This window comes from Electrophorus electricus, chromosome 7 (assembly GCF_041902795.1).
Source record: "Electrophorus electricus isolate QZ-2024a chromosome 7, ASM4190279v1, whole genome shotgun sequence".
Classification (NCBI taxonomy): Eukaryota; Metazoa; Chordata; class Actinopteri; order Gymnotiformes; family Gymnotidae; genus Electrophorus; species Electrophorus electricus.
The window spans coordinates 21,244,701-21,262,386 of NC_137503.1; the positions used below are offsets into that span (position 1 = coordinate 21,244,701).

The following is a 17,686-nucleotide window of genomic DNA, read 5'->3' on the forward strand; positions in this document are numbered from 1 at the left end:
GTGAGAACTCATGCTTCTCTGTCTGGCAATCCAATGGATGACTCTGGGTTTGGCAGTTGCCAGAATGGTACTTCTCTGACTGCATTGTGCCAAGTGTAAATGTAACATTGCTGCTGGCCCGAGTGCTGCAGGGTGCGGGGCAGGACGCACAGACTTCCTCCTTCATGCAAAACATTTATTAACACAAAACACGTGAAACAGAGGTGGCACTCACATACAACGTTCACAATAAACACAACCATACATTTAACATTAAACGAAAACATATGTACACTTAACGGAAACTACACAAACCAATGTTACCACTACACAGATCTAATTAAACACACACGTAGCGACAATGACCAACAATGGGAGCCCACACGGACAGGGGTTTAAAAAGACATTAACGCTAAATCCTGTACCTGGAGGGGTGGTGGGTTGGGGATGGTGGTTACAACACAAATAAACACAGTACATGTGGATGCCCCTGCATGTGGCAGGCTGTACCACATGACTAATGGGGGAGGAGCAGTCCATGACAGAACCCCCTCCCAAGGGGCGTGACTCCCGAAGTGTCTACCTCTGTGGCTGCAAATCCCAGGCTGCCATGCACATACACAGACAGACACAGCACGGCTAAGCCCGGCACCCACCTAATACAAGGCAGGCCCATCGGACACGTGGGGGTGTACGTCCACCCTGGTTCCATACGTGTAGCTTCCCCTGATGGTCCTCCTTACTCCTGCCGATCTTGGAGCGTCCCAGTGGAACTCCCCCTCCGGGACTTTGAGCTAACCCTTCCAGTCCTCCTCCTGGCAGGTCCACAGATGCGGAAGAGCTCAGGTTCTCTTGTCTTTGGACACAGGTCTCTTCAACTCGATCTTCAACTCGATCGGCCCCGCCCAACACAAATAAATACAGTACATGTGGATCCCCCTGCATGTAGCGAGCTGTACCACATGACTTATGGGGGAGGAGCAGTCCGTGACAGTAAAGTTTGGTGGAGGGGGGATTATGCTGTGGGATTGTTTTTCAGGAGTTGGGCTCGGCCCCTTAGTTCCAGTGAAAGGAATTGTTAATGCTTCAGCATACCAAGAGAATTTGGACAATTTCATGCTTCTAGCTTTGTGGGAACAGTTTGCGGATGGCCCCTTCCTGTTCCAACATGACTGCGCACCAGTGCACAAAGCAAGGTCCATAAAGACAGGGATGAGTGAGTTTGGTGTGAAAGAACTTGACTGGCCTGTACAGAGTCCTGAGTTCAACCCGATAGGACCTTTGGGATTAATTAGAGCGGAGACTACGAGCCTGCCTTCTCGTCCAACATCAGGGGATGAGAAAATCTTCATAGTGCATCACAAATGTGCTTCTTGAAAAATGGACAAAAATTCCTTTAAACACACTCCTAAACTTTGTGGAAAGCCTTCCCAGAAGAGTTAAAGCTGCAAAGGGTAGGCCAACATCATATTAAACCCTATGGATTAAGGTTGGGATGTCATTCAAGTTCATATGTGTACAAAGGCAGACAAGTGAATACTTTTGGCAATATAGTGTAAATAAATTTGATTTGATGATTTGATTTGATAACTTCTTGAGGCTTCTTACAAAGCCATTGAATGACTCTTAAGCCCCTGTTAAAAAGAACCTGTCACACAAAGGATCTGCATTTAAATGCATTGTTGAAATTTCCATGTTTAAATTTTAACAGGCTACATTTACATGCCAAGATTTTTGCTAGTCAAATTTAATTCTTTCTGATTATCGATTAAGAGTGAGCTATTTATATACACGCTCTACTCAACAGTGTGAAGCAAATCTCCATTTACATTCACACCACAACTAATCAGATCCAAAATTATGCTCATGAGTAGAGCACCACTTCATGTATGTTACCATAACAATGTGAGTCCAGTCAGACAAGCAGTACTAGCCAATGATGTAACATGTAACAACATGAGTTTTCAGTTGGCGCACTTTAAAATTATTAATTGGTCCTATACTTGTCTGAACAGCTTGTTATTGCAAACTTTACAGCCATCTATCTTGCTAACACCTTTAAAGTCTTTTTACCTGTGAGTTTCATATCATTTATTGTTCGTGTTTTGTGCGAATAAGTGTTTGTCTACGTCGAGAGAGCTCTGTGCATCCTGTTCCTTGCCCTGCGGCACTTGAGCAGCTCTTGTTGGTGTTGCCTCAAGACATCAAACTAAAAAGGGGTGGACGTGAATATGCACTTTAAACTCATTTCTTAAATTTCAGATTTCGAAGGCATTTGAGAAACCCCTGCAGTACTCATTCTTTCTCTTCTCACATCTTTCATGAATTGGTTTGTTATCTGCTAAAAAATCTCATCCCAACTCACTTGGGCTCCCACAAGTTCCTACAGCATGTAATCCAGACAACCACCCTGTGTTAGAGATTGTGAGAATTTGACAGCAGGAGAAATCTCATGCAGAGTATCTCTCAGAAGGACTCCTTATTTCCTCAGGCTGGCAGGCATGTTTATCCTCAGGCAGTGTTCTTCAAAGGGATTTATGGGACTTTTATTAGTTGACATTAAGTAGACGTGAACAGCACTTGTGAGTAGTGCCAACAGAAACATCTGCTGGTGCAAATGATCTTTGCAGTGGAAGTAAAACAGGACGTCTTTATTTAGCTTGTCTAACCCTAATAATATTAACAAATTTGAGTTTGATTAGTCTTTAACTTCACTATAGGTAAGCAGGGTTTAGAACTGGCTGAAAGATCAATCAAGGCATTAGTTTTTGCATAACTATTTGTCCTCAATAATCTGCCCTTTCCCAGCACGAGTCTCAGGTCAGACAGGATTTCGGATGGATAGTCAGTCAGGCTGACGTAACAGCTATAGTGTTGTCTGAAGATACTATGAATTTTCATCATGATCATCACAAAAGTTTTCTGGTTCTGGTTCAGTCCTCAAAAATAATGAAAGATTGGGCATGTTGCCCAGATGACCTCCAACGGTACTGAGAGCTTTCTGGCCAGGTGGTGTGCCCATACCCATGCGAGTTGTCCATGCAGGTATATGTTCCTGCTCACTCTTGTCCATGTGTGTGGTGTTCATAGTTACTACATTTTCTAAAATTATTCATTTGTTTTCTAGCTAAATTATAACCTAAACTCAATGGTTTTGTCAAAATCTATTTTATTCTTCAGACTTCAGAGCATTATTTTAGCTCAGTTCTGATGGCCAGTGAAGCTACATGACCATCATCATTGAGAGCACCAGGGGATTTCAACACCCATGCTCAGATTAGGAAGATCTAATAAAAATAAACACTTAATATATAATCTACTAACATCTCAAACACGTTTGTAGTAGTAAAATACTAAAATTGTAGAAATGCTTTACATTGCTAGATATTTTGAAATGGTTAGCTAACTAGCTAATGGTCATACTTTGCACTCTTGATGAGAAACACAAAACCTTTGCACTGACTTATCAGTTACCTAAAGGAAATGATTCTTTACAGCTCAAGCTACAAATATGAAAAATGTGTTATTACATTTAAATCAGCTGTGCATTTTAAGATCTTGTGCAGTATATAGTACTTAAATAATGCACTGACCTTTAGGTTTGACCACTTTATACTTCTAAAAAACCAAAGAAACAAACATCATCAACAAAAACAACAATAATAATTTTATTTGTTTTTCATTTAAAGGTAGCAGCTAGGTACATCAAGATTCTATGATATATGCAAAACTGATTGCTGCTTGTCAACTGCTCTGAATATGAATAAATGCAGATGTGGAATTTTAAGTGTAAAAATGTATGTATTGTAGAAATTTGAAAGCAAAAAAAAGGCAACAGATTGTATGGATCTTTCATTGTTAGTAGAACTTGAAGAACTTAAATAAAACTAACTAAATTTATGGCACTTCATTTTGACTTTATTTAGTTGCACATATTAAAAAAAACTTAATTTCACATAAATATTTTGAGTTGATGGTCAATCATGGGATTTTAACCTGAATGAGGCCATCTGTTACTGAGGTAGACTCTCAGGTTTGCTAAGCACCAAGTTGTACTGTTGGGTCCTTCCATCTTTCACTTTCTCTGCCTGACTTTGTCATCTTCACTTTCTCTGTCATCATCTTGGTCATCTTTGTCAGGCATGTCCTCTCAGGTTGGCTTGGTTGATCTGCTTAGGGAGGGAGGGCCAGGCAGAGCTGCTGATGCAGTATTTAGCAGTTTTTCCATGACCTAAGGTGAAAGACAGCTGATCCATGAAAATGGGTGCATCTGGTGCAGCAAACCTTCCTAGATAATTTCCCAGTCCCTCAGTGTGGGGACCTTTCCTAGCACCTAGTGTACTGATCAGGACATTTCCTAACCCCAACCTGCCCTAAGTGAACGTTACTGCCATTAACGATGCTGTCATCTTCATTCTGATTCCACTGGAAGGGTCACTCTCCATCCAGAAAGGTTTAAACAGCATGGGGCTGACCAGTTTTAAAGTTTACAAACAGACAAGAATTTTTGATGAAAAGCTAATCAATGCACGTGGAGAAGTAGATTAAGATATTGCATTGGGCAGAAGCACATGACTTTGCCTGAGATCTGAACCAAAGCAGCTTTCCACATTCCAGCTGTATAATAGAGGGTAAGAAAGCAATGCACAGCACATAGGTCTCATAGTGATTATAATTTTTTTTTTTTTAGTTTTACCTGGTAACTGGGGCAATTTACACAAAGTTCACTGTAATGCATCCTGGAATATAGGAATATGTTTTGCTAATGGAAAATGATGTGATCAATTATTTGATATCCCTAATCCCACATCCTTACACATTAAAGGGAAAGAGGACCACATTTTTGGATATCCACACCTGGAATACAGACCCCATGTCCCAATTCATGTCAAGGATTAAAATATAGCCTACAATAATATAAATTTAATATACAGGCATAATACACTACATACAGACACACGCGCGCGCACACGCACACACGCACACACACACACACACACACACACACACACACACACACACACACATCAAAAGTTACATACGTTAGCGTCTGCAACAAAACAGACTCCACCGCCGATCTGAACATCATCTTTAAGCAGTGGAGCGGTGTCTCACGGTAAGGTACTCGGTGCTACCAAAATCATGGGATATCCATTCCATCTTCTAAACACATAACAGGGATGATTTTTATAGCATATAGGCTAAATAAATAGTTCTTGAATAGACTTCAAACAATCGGTAAGCAACACGACGTTACGAATCTCAGTCGTTAAAAGGAGGACAACGGTTGGATTATCGAAAACGAAAACGACAACCTTCACAGCACTTTAGAATGCATTTGTCTTTTCAAAATCATATTTGGTGCAGCGCATGTTTGCCATCTGTTCGCCTACTAGTGCGTCCCAGTAACACAGTCTAGACTATATGATATTGATATTGTATCTTGTATAATAGTCAAAGTAAAAGTAGTAGCTACTAAAAGTTGCTTATGTGACATTCAGTACAATCACATAAGATAGTTTTTAATAGTCTATTCGCTATGACCGCTATAATATACGATGTAATCTAAAGAAGACCACAAAAATGTGAGCCCGTTAATTCCTACACGTACGCCGAATCACTAGATTGAGTGCGGGCATGCTAAATCGGGGCAAGTCCATTCCGGATTTCATAAATTGACTTTCTCTTTGCTTGCACACCCCGCACCGTCGTTTTAATTTTCCTCCAGCTAAGATGGTTGAGTTCTGCCAAGTTGAGAACTACGCATATTCCACTGACGGCGAATATAAAGACCAAGAACACTGTTACTCCGTGGGTCCTGAAACATAGCACTCGACATCTTTGATACAAGGGGATAGATCACACTCGCAGACCGCGGGGACATTGAATCCATATAGGAAGTACTGACCCACTAAGAATCCTATTTCTGGCGCGTTTCTGAAAACTACCTGGATGATGTAAAACCTCGAGATTCCTTCTTGTCTCAATTTAGATTTCGTAGATCTAATGGATACATTGGGAATATCCTTCATTTCCAAACAACCGGGTTCTGCCTCCTTGGTGGAGTTTTCCGTATTTTGAAGAAATCCGTTAATAATTGTGTTTGTAATCTTTTTGCTGTCATCTCGATTTATTGAATTGGGTTCTTTATCCAGAGACAGGTAGACGGTGGAGTACTTGCACTCTTTTTGTTTGGCGGATTGGTGCACGGAGTAAGTGATGAAGCATAGACTCGGGGTGCACATCATAACTATCTGAAACACCCCGTATCTGATATGGGAAATAGGGAATGCCTTATCATAACAAGCCTGGTTGCAGCCCGGTTGTAATGTGTTGCTCGCGAACATGGATTGCTCGTCGTCGTAGACTGTTTCCCCTACTATTGCTACGATTAGAATTCGGAAGATGACGACCACCGTCAGGAGGATCCTGAGAACAAACAATTGAACAATTTTAAATGTTGGTTTATTTATATTTAATGTAGAGTGATGGACATGATTATGGGAGCCAACCGAGAGTAAACTAGAGCTTCATTATAGACCGTGCGCCCAGAGCGCTGCTACTGCTGTTTTGTTAGTATATATTCACAAAACTGTCGTTATAATTACCAACCCATTTAATTGTAGCACATATAATAAGCATATTGCTGCGTTTGGGTGCTGAAACTACTGAATTACTCACTTTATATGTTTGCATGCATTTAAAAAAGAATAAATCAATAATCAACATTTGCTTACCTTCCAATCATAGTAGAGTGCTGCTGAACAGCTGCTTCCAAAAGGCGTTCGAGAATCGTCCATTCCCCCATAAATGTTCATCAGAGTTGGTATAACACGGTGGACTGTGCAACTTCCAATGAGAGCTATTGTTCCCTGTGTGTTTCTCCAAATGCGGGCAATTTATGTGGCGTAGGCATTTTCGCTGATCACCTTGCTTCAAAACCCGCCTGATGCTCTTGCTCTTTTTTTTTATTATTATTATTTTTTATTTATTTATATATATTTTTTTGCGATGGTACAGGTCATATTGGAACTTGAATGGGTTGGGGGTGGTGGGGGGGATTGTTGAGTGTCATGTTTGGCCCTTTGCTAGTCTTTGCAAGTTTTGCGATTTCTTTTGACAACATATACCACCATTACTTTCTACTATTCTTCAACTACTACTACTAATACTATCGCTAGTACCACCAATCTAATAATGTGTATAATTTATTTCCGTTTATGACAGGATTGACTGTGTTTATTCTAATAGTTCCTTTGTATTAGCTCATCTTGGCTTCAACTTCAGACAGTTAATAGATGTCTGACAACTATGACAGTTTAAGCCATACTTTTCCAGATCTGCACCAAGAGCTGGTTCCCTTTGAGAGTGAGTTCCCTGAACCTTCATTCATTTATACAGCCCCAGGCGCCCGTGGCCTTCCCTCTCCTTATTTGATAGCTCCTGCGCCATTGAGGGTAAAGTGGCCATGAATGGAAGGAGAGAGGAGAGACCCCTCATCCTGGAATACAGCCTGACGGCCCAAGTATGGGAAGAGACTGGTAAAGCATGGTGGGGGACACTTCGTGAAATTCCTTAATTTTCAACACGCCAGAAACAATCAATCAAAATAGACAAATAAGAACTTAAGTGGTAGCTTCGCTATGCTATAGTACATACCTTCCATATCAGCACGTCACTTCAGTAGTAAGTGATAAACTGCAAACTTATATTTGAATGGAAAGGAAAATAATCATTATATACTTAAATTCCTAAAACATAATCCAAAACAATAATGAAACAACAGGTTTGAGCATTAGTGCACAAAAGATTTGCTAAGTACTATTATTATTCTCTTCATAATAAAAATGATGAGCATCTTACTGTAAATGAAATATTTGCTTCTATGTTAAAAACTGGATCAACATTAGGAGTAAATTTGTAGAGAGAAAAAGAGAAAGAATGGATTTGTATTAATGAGCGGAATAATATGCTGAGGTGTGGAAGTAATTTTATACTTTTCCTCAACTGACCTATAACAAACCTATTATAATACACTGGCAACATCATTCGAAGCTAACACTGTTATTTCACAATAGTGCAAATCAACGTACATTGTTTCATACATAGAGGCAAATCTATGAAAGAGAAAAATCCAGGCTCTTAAATTAGTTTTTGCTAATATATCAGGTAAATAGCAGGCAGATACTTTCTCATGTAAAAGTTTAAAGAGGCACTCAGATCAACCAGTCTTGATGCAGAGTAATATTAGTGTAACATGATTTGTCCTTGGCTATAATAGTCTCTGACTCTTTGTATTAAGCACTTTAGACATGCTGGAGTCACTGTTCTGAGGAGGAATTGTGACCAATGTCTTGTTTTCATGTGCCCATTTGTGTCTCAATGATTAGCCTTACAGTTTGACCAGTCTATCACATGCATAACTGCTCTGTTTAGTGATGTAGCTAATAGACCTGTACCTAGCACAGGGGTGTTCAAATCACATGGTTTGATCGAGTGCTGATTTTTCACCCTCCCTTGACCTAGAAGACAGCTGTGATGACAAAGTTGCAGACATTTTCCCATTAGTGTATGTAATAATGCATAAATAGAATATGTACCAATACAATATTAAAATTGAACATGGTGTCAACATTGGTGTCCTGTATATCAGTAAAAGCTGTAAGTAACTCTTTTATAGGCTGCCTGCTTTGCTCTGAAAAGAAGAGAGCATCATCATTTATCCAGAATCCAGTGTAATTTTAAATATACTTTATACTGACATTATCTTATCAGGCTACAAATAAAACATAGAACTAACCAAATACATAGAACTGTAAATGTAACCCTGGAAAAAAATACAATAAATATCTGAGCAATCAATCAGCAAAAAATTGTTGTTAAAACAAAAAACAATGGTGTTTAATGCAACAACAAGCAGGATGTATTTGGATGTGTTTATTGCAATCTGATTGACTCTTGAAAATGTGCTGCATAATTCCGTGGAAAGGGCCCATTTAGCCTAAGCAGAGCAGTGCAATCTTTGGAAGCAGTATGTTCACGTTCAAACAGTTGCTTGTAATTTTAATCCACTGAAGTTTCTGTTTTTGCATAAAGCAGACTATAACATAGGCTAGGAAACACGAAGGCTAGGATAACAAAACAGGATAATAAACGAAGGATTTGAAACAGACAGGCTTTCAAACATCCAGACATTAAACCAAACACAATGAACCGAACACAAACGCAACCATCAAATAAACATAAACACACGTATTCAAAGAATGACAACCATTAATAAACAATGAACAGCAAAGACACCGGGAACACAACAGGGTTTAAATACATGAACTTAACAAGGTAGAAACAAGGTACAGGTTTAAAACATGGAACATGGAAGATGGGAAGGACTAATTGTGACAGGCTCCTATAACCACAACATTATTACCAAAGGGTCACATTTTTCAGATTACTTAGAGTATGTATCTGCTTGTGATACTTGAGAAGCTTTTTGTAGAAGACAGAAAGCACTCTTTATTTATTGGTATGGTGATAATAGATCATCATCATTAGAGATTTAAATGAAAAGATAAAGTGTATACCTAACAGAGAAGCATTATTATTTACACAGAGCCTCTATAAACTGTTTTGGAGTTGTATAAGATATAAAGGCCACTAAATTGTAATCACATGTAGCACTCATCCTTTCCAAGAAGACCAACCCTGATGGGGCCCAAGTGGGGCCAAAACATTAGCAAATGGTCCCCTGATTTTAAAATGTTATTAGCTGGGCTTGGAAGTTCCTAGTTAAATTACATTTTTACCAAAGCTAGCCCCTACCTGATACTTTCAAATGAGACCAACTTTCTTTCAATAAATTAGGCTAAGTTATTAAGTCATAACCATGGCAGAGTTATTAAATGTTAATTACAGTACAAGTCATTATTTATTATTGACTATACAATTGTGACGGCGGCGGCACAGGGAGCAAGAGGCGAGGCTGAAAGAGGGTGCTCTTTATTATCCATAACTTAAACAATTGCAAAGCAGTGACAAAAGAAAAACAAAGGCGTTTTGAAGTAGCATTGCACTCTTGTGATAGTTCACTAATGCGAAGCACTGTCCTCAGGAACCTGCGGGTTTAAATAGTGAGGGAAAGAAAAAAGGAACAGGTTAGTAGGATTAATAGGTATCGGATTGGGATCAGGAGAGGGCGTGTTCCTGAGCAGGAGTGGGCGTGTCCCTCCTGCTGGATTACCAGACAATCGTGACAACAATAAAAGTAACTGAGATCATTATGGGACTTTCCACCTCTAATGGAATCTAACTTGGACTCTGTTTGGACATCTGGAACAGGGCCAAGTATTTCAGTGGGAGCCTTGTGGAATGCTGAACCTGTGCCACTGTGATAATTGGACATTTTCCTATGTAGTGCTAGACTCAGACCAGCATGACTGAACAAACCTGTCACCATTCATATTCACTCTCTGCTCTCTCATGCACATACAATTTCACACTACAAGAACATTAATCCCTGCAGGGGTTAAATAAATGTAAATAACATCTGTTTGAAGGCAAGAATATTATAATTAGTAAACAATACTGTGCAAAGTGATGTGTCATATACTGGATGTCCTAATAACATATTTCAGTCACATACTATCATATACAAAGTATCATCACTTATTGCTGTGTGTCATTAAGCCCATAGTGCTAGTATGTGGTGTAGTAGGTGTGTGGTATGGTGTGTGCTTGACTGTATTTTCCAGTGGAGGTATGTGTTAAACACCTGGTTCTCTAACATCTGTTCCTCAGAAAACTACTGTAGGGCTTCTAATAAAATGACATGTGTGTCTGCACTTAGAAGAAGGGGGTTTTGGGGACACTTGTGGAGCAACTGTCAGAGTGTTTGTGGAATGAGAGAGGCAATGTGGACAAACATGGTTATAGGACTCACAATTACCCCACCCCCTCATTACACACATACTCCTACCTCCCCAAAATAAAAAGTACCTTATACAGTACAACCACTCAACTGTCTAGTTTGGTGTGATATCCAGTTGAGTGAGTTATCAGTAAAGTTCATTGAGTAAAAATGAGTACAACCACATTTCTTCAGTGAAGGTCAGACATAGCATAAGACTGAATGACTCTGTCCCAAACCTTTGACAAGCATACATTATAATTATTAGACTAAAACTGTAACGTGTGGTGGCCCGAGTGCCGCAGGGCGAGGGGCAGGACGCACAGCCTCTCTTCGACATAGACGAACATTTAATTGAAACATAAAGACGACGGCACTCACGTGCGTTACAAACAATGAACGCCACACAGTTACCACTGAACAAACACGATTACATTTAACCACGGCAAGAAACACATTTAACGTTCCCACATTATGCCAACTATAACTGACAACACTGCACACAATGACAAGAGTTTAAATACACAAAGACTAACACAATACAGGTGTGTGCAGGTGTGGCTACGAACATGACCCTCCTACTGCACGTGCCTGGCCAAACCACGTGCCTCGCAGGAGGCAAGCGTTCCGTGACAAAAACAATAATAACTACTGAATAAAGTGAAATCTGTTTACAAAGTCATCTCTAAAGATACCAATCACTTCACTGGGGAAATTGATCTATATCATAATTTCATGTGGTCTTTATTAGGGCCTAGGTGTCACAGTTCCTGTGGTGTACACTGTCTTTGGTTTGCTTAGAGGCAGCTGCTAGTGGTCGCAGTGGGCAGTGTAGGGGGTGGGAGGTGGGGTGGGTGGCCTTGAAACTATAGAACCTTCTCAAACAAGGCTCCAATGTAAGCACAGCCCAGTCAAAATAACCCAGCCTCTTTACCTCAGTAGATGCCTTTAATTCTGACCTCTGCTCCAAAGGATTGTTACCACACACACTTAATTTTCTATTAATACTGGCGATACTGTAGATGGGCAGCAGTGGTGGGACCCAAGAGGCAGCCGCCAGGATGAAATGCCTGCTTTTGTAACTCAATCATGAACAGAGCCTTGAGTAGAGGCACAGGGTCACACAGAGTGTTGCATGTAGGCTTTCCACAAAAACATGAGTCATGTGTCACGTACCTATGATGGAATGCAGAGAGATTGAGAATTTAACCATTTTTCACCCAGATGTGCAGTGTCACTTCAGGGTGTCACTGGTTATTCACCACGGCCTGGACCTTATCGCTATGTTTCCACCATAACTGTGCCGCTAGCCTTTGTGTGCACCTGTGGCTTTCCAATAACAGCATTTGTCTATATACACATAAGCTTTGTGTTACTTTGTTATTACTTTGATAAGTTTCTTGATTTCCCAGTGTTCTTTATTGCAGATGAGTTCTAGTTTTCTCTGAATTAGCCTCTTTGTAGATCTCATAATTATGGATTACCTCAGAATATTTCTGCCAGCCAATTACCAGTCTTAGTCTATGATTTTAATATTTCCAGTACACATTTAAACATATATTGCAATTACATTATATTGCTTCAGTGTCTCCTGTATTAAAGGGACCTTTCCCTTTTGACTTACTAGTTTGAGATCCATTTGCATCAGAACAGTGCTTTTTATTCATTCTCTTCCAGTGTAAATGTCATCACTCCCCAGTGAAATTGATCTATCACACTTCAGCTCCACTCTTGCAGGAAGAAAACTACATACACCTTCTCCAAGTGCACTGATCTGCCACCTGATCTAAACTCTCTTGAGAGAACCACTAATCATTAACCCCACTACCACATGACTGTAGAAATACAGTTTAGACCATCCTTCTCTAGTGATGAACACTATAACCAGAAATGGCTTAGGGCACAATGAACTGTGCCAGCTGCTGTGGACCAGCAATTCACCCACTTTAGCCATTGCCATCCAGTAAGCCACCAGCTATGGCAGTAGCCCAGCCCTGCTCACATCTCCAGCCAGGTTCAGTGTCATGTTTGAAGAGAGATAAAGCTTTAGGGGACTAAGGCATTAGCACTGTTTCAAGTTGATATGGCAGGGACCTGCTGAGAGATACACTTTGTGTCAATTTTCCATCCCAACAGCACACACACACACACATTTTGGAATGGGTCATTATGTTAACATAAACCCCTCCCCCATCACGATCTTATTTTGGAACTGTCACACCCTTATGGAGTTGCTAGTGGTTGTCTGAAAAAGGATGGGGATTGAAAGGGAGATGCTGCCTCTATCTCTCTGCCTGAGCATTGCTCAAGTGGAATTGGCAGTTGTGCAAAAACCTAAGGATGAAAAAGTCTATGTGGGCATCAGGAACTGCAGCTCAATACTGCAACATCAGAAATGTTGCTGAAAAAAGAGGATTATTTTTAGGACTTTTAAAGGGTGTTGAGAAGCCCCAAGGCTGTTGTCATTGCCCCATATTTGAAAATAATACAATAAGAAGTCTCATCTTTGAAGTTAAGAAGAGACAGTTCTGTGTACTTTATTCAGTCTAACAGCTATGGAAAACAAGATGGTCTCATCTGATTAGGCATATCTGTTTAGGCAATAAATTCAGTCCACAAATTTGTTAAATGGCAAATAATTAGCCATGAGGATGTGCTGTAGCTCTGATGGAAATAACCACTAAAAGGCACCAAACCAACTGATATTGAGCTGTAACACATCAACAAATGGCATTAAAGCAACACTGAGCCAGTGAAAATATGACTGGCAGAGGAATGCAGCAGAAAGGATTGAATCCAAGGACCAGGGCTGCTTCTCAGCTCAATTCATGTATATTTAGCCACAGTCTGAAATAAGTAAAGTTTCATGCAGATAGACAGGAAGCACACAGACAGTGAATGGGTTTACAGACCCTTACAGTCACAGAACAAAACTCTGGCACACAACTAGTGCTGAACAGGGAACTGCAGATTTACAAAATGACTTGAATAGTAAATTAACATACCGTTCTTATGTCAGCATTCGCACCATTCTCTGTGTTTTCATAATTAAAGCATTTATGCTTTTATCAGAACAGTAATAATTTTGCAATCGCATGAACTTGATAAAAATTCAAAAGACTAGAAGGAGCTGGAAACTTTGCAGTTATCACATACAGATTAGGCAAATATTTATATTCAATTAATCACTAAATCACTAAATAAATAGTTAGATAAAATTAATAGATTGACCTATTATAGAGCCACTCTCTGCTACAATATGTAATATGAATAGAGCCACTCCTTGCTATAATATGTACTATAACATGTATAGAACCACTCCGTGCTATAAAATGTAAGTCTTAATTTCTAATGTTATGCAAAAGTGACTAAGATCTGTGGATATTGGTTCACTGACTAAAAGTGCTTTCTTTCAGACATGCAACATTGCATGATTATGCCACCTTAAACAGGCTGAAACTTGTTTATGCTTCAATAACCTCACATCTAGTTAATGTTAATCCTCCCTTAATGGGCATATCAGTGAGAAAACTGTTAAAAATCTGTAATTTATTCAAAATTCAGCTGCTGGTGTCCTTACACTCCCATTCTCCATAAGTTATTTGCTGCCAGTGAAATCTCGACTAGAGAACAAAGTACTTAGGTTTTCATTTAAAACACTGTTTAATCATGGCCCTCTTTTTCTCTGAGCTCTTTTACGCCAGCTCACACATGACCTTTTGAGTTTGGCTACTGGTGGTCCCAAAGACCAGATTGACCTATGCAAGGAAGATTGTTTAGTGAAATTATTTATTTGTTTAATTATATATTCTATTCCTTTTTGTGAGGTGGTATAAAAGACAACACAACTGGATAGCTGTTTACATCATTGACTTATAGATTTATCTCTGTGTGTGTACATACTCGTGTGAGCATGTATATAGTTTTCTGGTGCATTTAGTGAGCTGTGGGCCTTGACCATTGACCTCATGTATGAAGGGGTTGGTCCATTTTTGAATTTGTAGTCAAGCATCAAGGTTTTAAATCTGATGCGTGCAGCTACAGGGAGCCAACGAATGGAGCGCAGCAGTGGAGTAAAGTGTAAACTTCGGAAGATTGAAGACCAGTCGTGCTGCTGCATTCTGGACAAGTTGTAGAGGTTTGATGGCTCTTAGAGGAAGACCAGCAAGTAGCAAGTTGCAGTAGTCTAGCTTTGAGATCACAAGAGACTGCACAAGCACCTGGTTAGCTTCCTGTGAAAGAAAGGGTCGAATCCTTCGTATGTTACAGAGGAGGAATCTGCAAGACCGGGTTAGATTAGAAACATGAGATGAGAACAACAACTGGTTGTCCAAAGTTATGCCCAGACTACGGGCAGCTTCGGATAGTGATACCAGGGAGTTCTCAAAGGAAACAGTAAAGTCATGGTAAGGGTTAGGAGTACCTGGGATGAACAGAAGCTCAGTTTTACTGGGGTTGAGCTTCAAGTGGTGGGCTGTCATCCATGACACGATGTCAGTCAAGCATGCAGAGATATGTCTGGAGACCTGCTTGTCAGAGGGTGGAAAAGAAAGAAATAATTGAGTGTCATCAGCATAGCAGTGGTAGGAGACACCATGAAAAGATATTACATCACCAAGAGAACGAGTATACAAAGAGAAGAGAAAGGGGCCCAATACTGAGCCTTGTGGAACACTAGTGGAGAGTCTACATGGTTTGGATGTGGATCCTCTCCATGTCACCTGATAGGACCATCCATCCAGATAGGACTGAAACCATCTCCAAGCAGAGCCTGTCACACCAAGCCTGGAAAGAACAGAGAGAACAATGTTGTGGTTCACTCTGTCAAAGGCTGCTGAAAGGTCTAGAAGAATCAAAACAGATGACTGTTTGGCAGCTTTAGCGGCATGAAGTTTCTCAGTCACCACTATGAGGGCCGTTTGTGTAGAATGTGCCAACTGATTGGGATCATGCAGTTGCTTCTGGGTGAGAAAAAGAGACAATTGATTATAAACTGCTCGTTCAAGGGCTTTAGAGAGGAAAGAGAGAAGTGATACCGGTCTGTAGTTGGCAACGTTGGAGCTGTCAAGTGTGGCCTTCTTGAGGATTGGTACCACCCTGGCAGTTTTGAATGCAGTAGGCACGTATCCAGAAGATAAGGAGTTGTTGATGATGACAGAGATGAAAGGAAGCAGATCCCTTGCATGAGTGGTTGAGGGTGAGGTCAAATGCTGTCAATAGCAGAAGGATGCAGAAGGAATGCAGCTTGTCTGATGGAAGGTTGAAGTCACCAAGGAGAATGAGTGGATTTCCTTCAATGGGGAAATGACTCAGAAGGATGTCGAGCTCATCAATGAAGTGATCTAGGGAACCTGGAGGGCGGTAGATGACAATGATAAGAAGGGAAAGACACTGCAATGGCATGAAATTCAAAAGAGGAGATGGAAAGTGTAGAGAAGGAAAGTGGAGTGAAACGCCACTCTCAGGACATTAGTAAAGCTGTGCCACCACCCCTGCCAAGACGCCTCGGAGAATGCGTAAATGAAAAGGCAGAGGACAGGGCAGCCGGAGTCGCCGAGTTCTCAGGGGTGATCCATGTTTCTGTCAGAGCCAGGAAGTGTAGGGATGCTAATGCTGAGATGAAGTCAGCCTTCTGGACAGCAGATTGGCAGTTCCAGAGCCCTCCTGCCACCACGATATGTGATGGTGTGAAGCGTTGTGAGTCAGTGAGGTTGCTGAGATTGCGACATCTATGATTGTGTTGAGGAGATCTGTGGGATGTGTGGACAGGAATTGTGAAGCATATTTCAGATGCTTGATTTGTGGATGTATGAGATAAAGGATTGAGATAATATGAGAAGATACTTAGCTGAGTTTGTGAAGTCCTCTAGGTGAGAGTTTGTATGAGGACGGAATATTGAGAAGGTCTGAAATTGATAGTGTCACGATACGGCCCCTCCCTCCTCCTCAAACATCTGTGTGCATATGTGTGTGTGTTCATTAGTCTGCAGTGCCACACCCTCTCATGTCGCCCACCTGATCCTTGTTGTGTGTAATCGTCGAGTGTGCATATATATGTCTCGTGTGTCGTCATATGTTTGTCAGTGTTTGATGTACTATAGCATGTGTGCTAAGTATAGGTGTTTTGTGTTAATAAAACGTTTGTCTTAACGTGTCTCGTCCCCGCATCCTGCTTAAGCCTCGTTCCGTCACAGATAGGGTCTAATATCTTTAATAGCTAATAATCTTTGTCTGATTATTGAACATATGATAGATCTGAGTTGGAGGTATTCAAGAAACTTTACTTACAATGTCACGTGTGGTCTGAGTTAGATGTGAGGAGGCAGTTATTTGTTCCGAAAAAATGTTCTAAAATGCATAATACCTTTTTACAATTTATTTGTATGGATTTGGTATCTTTTTGGTTGTTGGAATGTCAGTGTTGTGCCATATGGGTATTTGTTGTGTGAATCTAGAGTTTGTGAGCTTCTGAAATTTTATACTATCATAAATAGGAGTGGTATTTGAGTGATGGACTAATAAAACATAAATCTATTTGCTTTTGTCGCTTAAAGATTGTCCTACTTCTCTCCATGATTCATTTGTCTGACTGGGTTTTATGCATTTGACTATGTACTGTAAATGATTAGCAAGAAAATATTGCCGAAAGTAAGGAGCTTCAAGCCCTCCCTGAATTTTAGATTTTTGTAATTTGATTCTAGATGGTTTTATTTTCCAGTAAAATTTGCAGATAATGGAGTCTAGTTTCAAGCCAGGAGGTGGTAGGCTGAATAGGAAAAATTCAAAATAAATAGTTACTTTTTG

The 17,686-nt window shown here is 40.3% G+C and overlaps 1 protein-coding gene across 1 annotated transcript; it reads right to left on the bottom strand.

Moving 5' to 3' along the window:
- Window positions 1-5,364: 5,364 nt before the first annotated feature.
- On the bottom strand, window positions 5,365-6,918 carry gjd2b (gap junction protein delta 2b). The gene is given in 3 exon segments (XM_035524616.2): window positions 5,365-5,786; window positions 5,789-6,408; window positions 6,717-6,918. Coding segments are annotated over 3 exon segments (897 nt in total). The 5' UTR covers window positions 6,788-6,918; the 3' UTR covers window positions 5,365-5,580.
- Between the last annotated feature and the right edge of the window lie 10,768 nt (window positions 6,919-17,686).